The following is a 9730-nucleotide window of genomic DNA, read 5'->3' as shown; positions in this document are numbered from 1 at the left end:
TTTCGCATTGAGTTAAAACTCTCAAATACTTTGTAAGTCCTTCTACTGCTACCAGGAAGCCAGGGTTTGGTTGTGAGCATTGGTGAAGACAGGTTTTAGGAGAGTGGATCTCAACCTTTTTAGACACAGGCACCCCTCATTACACTAGAGACACCCCTCATTAGGCACAGACACTCGTCGGTAGACTGAAGACACCCTGCAGTTCAAAAACCATACCATATGTGCTTCAGATGCACTTTTCTGCTGTCTCTTTGATCCTTATATTAATACCACTTGACCTTGGCTGTTTCAGGTGTAGCTCCATTGCAGAAAGATGTCTTTCAACCGCCAGCTGCTCAGCTCCCGCTGCTTCAACCCCTGTGAGGTGACCTGCCCTCAGCCATACGCCAATGCCTGGAACGAGCCCTGCGTCACGTCCTGCGGTGACTCCAGAGCCGTGGTCTACCCACCCCCAGTGGTCGTCACCTTCCCAGGACCCATCCTCAGCTCCTGCCCCCAGGAGAGCTATGTGGGCACCTCGGAGCCACTCCAGATCGGCAGCTCCTTTGTCTCCAGGGGCTCTGTTGGGTCCGGGAGCTCCTTAGGATGCCTGTCCCCTTACTATTCCCAGCGGTACAATAAGTACCGCTATGGCAACTGCGGGTCCTGTTAAATCCAGCAGGAAAACCCACGGCACAGGGAACAGCATGGGAGTGGAAACCAAGGCCACCATGAATGCATCAAGGAGCATGACTTTCAGAAGATCTAAGCATCAGTGTTCCAGCTGAAACCAGGGAGAGCTGTAAGTGCTCAACACCTTTGAACAAAGAGACCCAGCATAGTTTCCATATTTGCATTAGATGTATGACACTGTGCAGTCATTCTGCCCTATGTGCAGTCTTTCCAGAAAGAAATGTAGGTTTCTAGTTGTTGAAAACGACCACATCAGAAATGTATTGGAAACATTGCTTTGTCCCTCTCTGTAGACTGTTCTTCTCCAATTTCATAGTGTCTGGAAAAATCTGAAATAATCTCATAAAGGGCTAAAAACAGGATTTGCTCATCAAAGTCTGCAGCTGCAACTAGGACAAGAACCCCTATGGTGAAATTCTGCCCATTTTGGGGTGGGCAAGTGATTTTGGCCCTTCTCCAAACTTTGGAATTAAATTCTTTATTTTCTGTATGTGCTCTGAGCTCCATTTCTTGTTCCCAATAAAGATTGTGCTGCATCCTCATCCAGACTTCTTGTTTCACTTTCTCCTCCACTTCTGAATTCAAAATCACTCCAAATTAAATTATCCCCTTTTGAGAGGGACCAGAATGTTGTACAACTAATGCCCTACTCAGGACCATTAAGGACATGAATCTGGCCTCTTATTTGGCCTATAACAGCCTGCAGGTTCTTCACTACAGGAGTGATTTTTACATGTGTCTCACAGTTTGGGAATGATTCTTTGCATAGGGATGTACAGCCCCATTGTCGCTGTCACCTCTGCCAGCTGACATTGCACTAGGGTGGTGGAGAAGAAAGATCTGTAAGGAAATTGCCACCTGACCTCTCCATCCCAGCACCAGATATCCACAGCTACACTGGCAGCGCCCCCCCACTCCCCCCCAGCCCAGCCACTCCACTGCAGGCTGAGCGCTGTACAGGGGCTCCAGCAAGGTCCCAGTCATGGGAGCCTACATGGGGTGAGGATGGGTCCTGGGGTCCTGCCCAGCTTGCAGGATAGCATGAAGTCTTTAGCCCCTGATTCTTCATATTGTAATGCAATGTCATGCCAGTGAAACCCAGGCTAGCCACCCCTCTGATCTGCGCTAATGAATGCTGCACATTGCCACGCAAGAGTATCATTACTGCAATATGGGTCGGCCACCCTTCCTCCCCAGAGGGCTGCACAACCAAGCTACAGCACCATGAGGACTGTTGGCTGCCTCTGAAGAGTGAGCATTTCATTTGCAATTTGAGGACCAGAACAGGCCAGTAGGTTAATCTTGTGCAACTGCGCTCAGGAATCCTTGTGCATGCCCAACAGCTGCAAGCTGAGCTAGGACTTACCTTTTCAGAAGGATGATGAGCCCTTTTTTTAAGATTTCCAGTGCTGGCAAGTCCTCCACACTCACAGTCTAAAGGAGGAGAGGTGAACGTTGGACAGCCGAGGAGAGCCAGGAACACCAGGATGCCCAAAGGGGAGCCTCTGACCCTGAGAAGCTGGCAGAGGGGGTCCTCAAGAGTTCGGAGGGGCTCTGCTCTTGAAGCTCTGCAGGACAATTGCTGCAGATGTGGCGATTTCAAGCAAAGCTGGTCAGGAGATGCATTGAGGGGAGTTGTGACCTGGAGAAGCTGGCACTGCAACAATCTGGCAGTTAAGGTTACATTTGCTTTCTTTCTTTTTTGTTATTTGATGATCCTCCCAGGAAACAGGGCTGTAGCCCTGAAAGAAGGGGAGAGAAAGTAGCTGGAGTCAGCTGAGGCAAGTTGGCAAAGGAACAAGCCTTAAAGGACCAGCTGGAGTTAAGCTGGAGGAGCTGAAGCCAACCCAATACCCTCCGCGAGAATTTCTCGGGATAGACTGATTGCCCTGATTGGTTCATGAGGCCCTGTCAGGTTTACTCAGAGTAACTGATGTACTTTATCTAAGAGTGACCCGGTTGAGTGGAGTGGGCAACTGATGGAAAGGACTGATGTCTTGCTCCTCTAGTAACATTTTCTAGTTCTCCTTTATTTACCCTTTTTTTCTTTCTTATTAATTTTTTATGAAATTTTATTTTTAATAGTTATTATTACTAATATTATTAATATTATTATTACTTATTCGTATTATTTCATTATTGTCAGTTGAAATATCTTATTGTTATTATTGTTAATTGGATTTTAGTGTTATTACTTGGATAGTTTGTTTTTGTTTTTGTTTTTTTTTTCTTTAAAATGGCTCCTAGAACAAAAAGACCCTGTGCATCTCCAGTTACTGCAACACCACCTATAAAACGAAGTCAACGTGGCCCTTATTTGATAAAAAAAAATCAGACCTTAGATATGAATAGTCCACAAGCATATATATCAACATCAAACTCCTTTACTCATTCAGATTCGGGTGCCAAGATGGTCCTTGATTTTGATTCCTTATTACATAACTATAAGCCTTTACAGGAAGGCATATCCAGAATAGATAACAACTCTAACTCACAGACAACTGAAAACACCAGTCTTCCTTTCTATACTTGCAGACTATGCCCTCTTGACAGCTAAAACAATTTGACAGATCTTCTCTCAAATGGAATTGCTATATTCCAAATTAGGAGGTGTAGAAGTAATGTTACGAGGGGCTAAAGACAACTTGAGTGAACAACGACTCTTTGTTCAGAAAAGGAATTTTATTAGAGGGCAACATAGTGCTAGGGATAATAGAAACCCAGACCAGCCAGAGGTTAGAGAGAATAGAGATGGCTCAAAAGATACTGATCGGACTACCCCCATTTATCAAGGTGGGACAGGAAATGCCATTTTAATAAAAGATACTATGGCTATAATAGACAGGTCAACCTCCAGCCCATCAGCTGAACCCAATTCAATCACATTTGTGTATTTCTAACGGAGGATAGGGAAGGAATATAAACATTCCTACTTAGATGAGGAATTAAATCTCCTGGCTTCCTTTGAAAGCTTGCCACCTAAAGAAAAAAATAACATCTTGGCTCAATTGAGAGTTCTCCAGGAAGATTTAATTAAAATTAATTAGAAAGGCCAGAGCAATCCCCAGACCAGCAAACTACATTTAGATTCACAAGACAGGAAGGAGGCGAAGGGAAAACAGATCACTTTGTGGTACAGGCCCCTCTTATGCACCCTGAAGAACTAGTTATTAAGAGACCCCTTGTAATTACTAGGGCTGTGCGAAATTTTGCCGGCTGTTTTGACTCATTTCAAGCTCAAAACAGCAATATTGAAACAGAAAGTTTTGAAACAGCCTTGAAACAAAATGAGGGCAGTCAAAAGTTTCAAAAAAGTTTCGAGTTTTGAAGCTGGGCTTGCTTGTAGCTAAAGAGAAACTAAGGAGAGGGAGGGGGAAGAGGGGGGAAGGACTGCTCTCATGTTGACTGTGTAGTTGGCCAGTGACTGTGATCTTTCCCTGAGGTCCCTTCCAATCCCACTGCTCTGGGGGAGGGATGGAAAAACAGCATAAAAAGCATTGTTTGAACTAAGCTTTCTCTGTGCCTTCCCACTTACAAGTGACACAAGTTTTGCTCTGAAGAGTTGATGGCCCGATTCATTTCCAAGAGCTTAATAGAAGAGATAATGTTTCCCCACTACCTGGCGACAGAAAACCTACCTGCAGTTTGGAGGAATTAGACGTGTCCCTAGGAACGGAACTAGGAGGTCTGGGTAAGGGACTTGCTGAAAATGAGGGCTTGAGAGCTTTATCCTCCTCCGGCAAGTCACTTTGGATAACTCAAGATATCCCTTTGCCCTGTCCAGATTTACTTCACTTGAATTTGAGAGGGAGAGAAGAGGATGTGACATTTCCGTTGGAATTAGAAGTGATTATAATAAAGCAGGATACAAAACATCAGGGACAATTTATAACTATAGACGGGTCCCAGAGTTCAGCATTCATAGACCTCAACCCCTCCTGGAAAACTGAGTACAAGGATAGGAGCAATTACTGGCAGGAGTATAGGTATCTGGACCCACGTGAAATGGGAGATAGTAATCTAGCTCAGCCTACAAAAAAGACACCTCTAGTCCATAGCAAAGATAGAGAGATGGATAAGAACAAAAGGCCAAGGATAGTTTAAGCATTACACAGACTAGTAGAGAAATCTATTCGATGAACCCTTTAGACAATAACCAATCCATGCATTATAAATAACGAGGGCGGTCAGAAAGCCCTCCCCTTGGCAATTTCTATACCAACCGTAAATAGCAAACAAGATGTTACAGACAGGTCAGTTCCATTAGACCACGACAGTGCTGGGTTTTTTGCCCCACTTGAGTCAGAAGCTGAGGATGTAAAATCATCCTGACTCAGAAAGCAAAGCTCCACCAAAAGAGCCACAAAAAACCTTTCAATTATTTCTGGGAACGTGGCAGGATTATTAAGTAAATTAGGTGATAGTGACTTTGAAGCCTTTTTAACCAGTCACGATGTTATAACATTGCAAGAAACTTCATGTAAGGAACCCTTTTTTAAAAAGGGCTATTCGTGATTTAGTCACCCTGGCAAAGCAGGCAAAAAGGATGCCCCAGTTTGGGTCTTTTGACAATGCTGGCAAACAATCTAGGATGGACTGGAAAACAATTAGGCACTTGCCTTGATATTTGTCTGTTGATTAGATTTACTATTCCCTGGACAGGTTCTTGGATTATGCAAATATTTCTATGCTCCCAACATTGGGAAGAGAACAAGCTAGTGATAAATGGGATTTGCTCATTGAGCATTCAGAATCTATACAATTAGAATATCCTATGAACAAATTGATATTAGTTGGAGATTTTAATGCTAGAATAGGAGGGTTTAAATGGGAATATGAGGATTATTTGCTAATTAATGAGATTTGGGGGATTGATGTTCCATCATTCAACGATGTAGGGATCAATTAATGGATCATTACCCTAGTATTACGCCAAAGAATTCAACCTATACCTCTGTTAAAGGATCAAGCACCACTGAAGATATGTTGACTGAACCCTCCATGTGGGAGGATATAGCTGATTTTGAGATAACATTTCTCTTCATCTCCCTTTAGTCCTCAACCTTAAGAAAGAGCTTGATACCCCTCTAGTCCTTAATAGCAATTGAAGAACACCTACATTAGTTAATAACAAATTGAAATGGGACACCCACCCAGCTGAAAAGGTGACCAATAAACTTAATGCAGAAGATCTAAGTATTTTAAGAAATTTGGTAATAGTAGTCCAAATACCAGAGGAAATTTTACAGCATTGTCAGCAAATTAAAGACCATCTGTACTTACTCCTCTCAGTACCTGTAACCTCCCATCCCATACAGACATTTAAACAACAAGGTGCTTCCTGGTTTGATAAAGAATGAGTAGAACAAAAAAAAAATAAAAAAAAAATCATTAAATAGGAAAGCCAGGCAATTTAGGAAACTTGGATACACTGGAACAACTTTTTGGAGTGATTTCTGAAAGCTATGGATAGCATATAAACTGCTCCTCCAGAATAAGAAAAAAAGAATATAAACAGGAGTGGGATAAATTGAGGTAGGCAATTATTGCTAAAGATAGTAAAACCTTTGGGCTACTTGTATCAAAGGGAACTGCCAATTATAGTTATAACATTGAAAATAACATTACTGCAGACAGCTGGGTAGAATATTATTCTAATCAGTTTACTTCTTCTTTGGAACAAATAAATAGTAATCTAGGGGGTAATATACCCCTTATTGATACAATGAAGTATTGGGTACCAAATGATCAAATAGTACATCTCCTCAAAGTACAACAGAAAAAATAAAGCCCGAGGCCCAGATAGAATACAAGTGGAAGCTTACATTGACAACATCAAATGGCAGACTCTGGTCTTGGAAAAATGGTATAACTGAGCTGCGTCAAATCCCAGATTCTTGGAAAGGGAGTACCAGTGTACCTATTTTCAAGAAAGGTTTAAAAGATAAACCAGAATCTTATCACCCTATAAGTTTAATAGATGTTTTAGCTAAAATTTTGGGCGTCATTTGTTATACCATCTCATAGCAATATGGGTCACTTAAGTAAAATACAATGTTGTGCTAGGCCTTCAGGCTGCTACCTGTTGTCTTATCAAATGGTATTTAAAGGTTTTTGTATATGCAAGCAGACGCACGCACATGCACACGCGCGCTCGCACACACACACACACACACATGCACACACACACACACACGAGAATTGTTCAGGATGGGTAGCAGGGGCTAATTGATTTCCAAGAGTCTGGGTCACACAGTCACACAGGTTCGGACAGGATGTCTAACACAACAAGGACTCATAGCCTGGGAAAGAGGGAGACATGTACCACACTGTTCCAAAACACGAGATAAGGGTGGCACCAGCTAACAAGGCCCCAGAACCAGGGGGCCTGAGTCCTGGTTTTGGAAGAACAGACCAAATCAGGAGAAGGCCTGGAAAGACCAAATCAATATGTGTGCATGTGATAAATGACATGGATGTATGACAACAACACAGAGACCAAGCAGTGATAGCCACAGATGAAGAGTCATCAGAGTCATCAGGAGGGAAGGAGAATGCAAAAGCAGACACTTGAGAATAACTAAGAGCTCCACCTGGATTCTTCCTCCCTGTCCTTCCTCCCCACCCCATCTGGGTCCTCCTCCTCCCTGAGAGGGTTCCCCCATCCATATCCCCCAGGAAGGGTCCGTGAGGCCATGATGGACAGAGGGCACACCATACCACCATCCACCTGGCCGGGGGGGGGGGGGGTTGGGGGCAGGGAGTGAGCCACCACATCCCACCTCAGGACTGCTGACATGCTGTCATCTGAGACCTAAAAGACAGCCTCAGAGTAAAGACTGTTGTGGCCAGATATACTTTGACTTTGATGACAGCCCTAGCATTTGGTACATATATAGAATTGTGTTTGATTGTTTGTGTTGGGTTTTTTTTTGTTATCACTGTGTATCAATACATTTACCTACTATCAAATGGAAAGGTTGTGATCAGTCTGACAGTGGGTGGCCGGTCTCAGGGTGGGTCCCATCCGTGGTCGGTCTGAGGGTGGGATGTGTCCTCCCCGCCCCCAGAACAAGGCATCTGGGTCGTAAATCTGGAGCCAACACTATTGACTACATAAGGGCTTAGAATCTCCTCATACCTTTTGTGGTGCACAGACCTGGCACCTAGCCTCTCCCAGGGCAGTTATTTCACCACAGATTTGTATTTCAAGCACCAAAGGAAAGAGAAAGGCCAAGAGACTGAGAATGCCATGCAGCACAACCTTTAATGGGAATAAGAAGTGGCCGTAACAGGACATAATCATGCAGAGAACATTTTGGGAAGGACTTTAGCCAATATCTGCCCCCAAACTCTCCAAGGTGCAGAGAGCTCAGAGCTCCCTGATTTCAGCGGGAACATTGGTGTTGAGATCTTCTGAAAGCCATGCCCCTCGATGCATTCATGGTGGTCTTGGGTTCCACTCCCGTGCTGTTCCCTGTGCCGTGATTTTTCCTGCGGGGTTTAACAGGACCCACAGTTGTATCGCTGGGAATAGTAAGGGTAAAGGCATCCTAAGGAGCTCCTGGACCCAACAGAGCCCCTGGAGACAAAGGAGCTGCCGATCTGGAGTGGCTCCGAGGTTCCCACGTAGCTCTCCTGGGGGCAGGAGCTGAGGATGGGTCCTGGGAAGGTGACGACCACTGGGGGTGGGTAGACCACGGCTCTGGAGTCACCGCAGGACGTGACGCAGGGCTCGTTCCAGGCATTGGCGTATGGCTGAGGGCAGGTCACCTCACAGGGGTTGAAGCAGCGGGAGCTGAGCAGCTGGCGGTTGAAGGACATCTTTCTGCAATTCAGCTGCACCTGGAAAAGACAGGATAAATGCAATACTCAAGAGAGAGTGCAGTAGGAGCCTGCAAGGGTCCTGCATGGAAGTCTAGATGGAGTGGAAGAGAGAGAGTTTGGCATTGCAGGCATTTCTTTTGAACCTCACCTCACTCTTTCTTTGATCGTTTAAAAAATGGGTATCAAGGCCACCTAATACTGATGAACCTGCTTCCACTCTGCTGCCCCATGCAGCCCCTCTCCTGAGAACAAGCGCCAGTGCTTGTGCTGCGACTGAGTGCAGATACTAAGACACAAGACAGGCAGCAACTGGTTCAGGGTCATTTGGGGACTTTGAGAAAGAGCCAGAGCCAAAGGTGAGGAAGTCCCAGGAGTTGCAGTGTTGCTGGCCAGCAGTGCTGAGAACAGGCACCCCGTGAGCTCACTTTTAATATGCTAAAGCTAAAAATCAGTTTTGGGGCACATGATCACTATATGTGAAATTATTCAAGCCCTCCCCATCTGGTGGAGATGAAGATGCTTTCCTCAACTCATTGCAGATTTGAGCCCTATAAAACTATAGCTTTCCTTTATGATATCCCTTTATATTTGAGATGATGCTGGGGGTTCTTCTGTCCATATTTTGCATTATCTCTGTCCAGCTTACTTTAATAGGAATTAGCAATCCCAACCCCTTAGGTAGATCTTCAAATTCAACCCTTAGCGTCTAAAACCCGCACCCATCAATGCCTGGGGGTGAAAATGGTTAAAATGATCTCCTATGAAAACAGTCTGTGTTCAACAACAGAACAAGTCCCAAAGTACCAATGCAAGGCTCAGTTTTGAAGCTCCTACAGCAACATTTTACAAGGTTGAAAAATATAGAGTGAAAACAGACTTACTTGGTTCACCCAGGAGGAGAAATGCAGGAGAGTGATTAGAAGAGCTCTGAGCTGCAAGTGCTTTTATATGTTGCCTTGGACTGCCTGGAGCCACTGAGACATCCTTTATGTGTGTGGGCCTTTCATCACAAGAGAAAAATACCCTGCATGTGTCACTCCCTGACCTCAGGCGAGCTTTGCATGCTGTTTTGATTATTGGGCAATTTGCAGACACAAAAGACATGACATGAATGTGACAAAGACTGTAGGAGGCTTTCAACCGAAACCTGTTCTAGCCAAAGTGATCTCCAAGATCATTCCCCTGTCTTCAGCCATGTTACACTAGCAAAGAGTCGAATGCTTGGTTAGTT

General features: G+C 44.5%; 1 protein-coding gene and 1 long non-coding RNA gene across 2 annotated transcripts; one reads left to right on the top strand and one right to left on the bottom strand.

The window, feature by feature from the left end:
- The first annotated feature begins 298 nt into the window (after window positions 1–298).
- Window positions 299–671, top strand: LOC132245774 (feather keratin 4-like). Its single transcript, XM_059718642.1, has one exon. It carries the CDS (start codon window positions 314–316, stop codon window positions 650–652), a length of 339 nt encoding a protein of 112 aa, XP_059574625.1. The 5' UTR covers window positions 299–313; the 3' UTR covers window positions 653–671.
- A 7240-nt stretch (window positions 672–7911) lies between these two features.
- LOC132245671 (uncharacterized) lies at window positions 7912–9430 on the bottom strand. The gene is made up of 2 exons (XR_009457371.1): window positions 9381–9430; window positions 7912–8517 (listed from the first exon to the last, which is right to left on the bottom strand). It is a non-coding gene; the product is annotated as an uncharacterized LOC132245671 (long non-coding RNA).
- Between the last annotated feature and the right edge of the window lie 300 nt (window positions 9431–9730).

This window comes from Alligator mississippiensis, chromosome 15, assembly GCF_030867095.1.
Source record: "Alligator mississippiensis isolate rAllMis1 chromosome 15, rAllMis1, whole genome shotgun sequence".
NCBI lineage: Eukaryota > Metazoa > Chordata > Crocodylia > Alligatoridae > Alligator > Alligator mississippiensis.
This window is presented reverse-complemented; position numbering and strand designations above follow the sequence as displayed.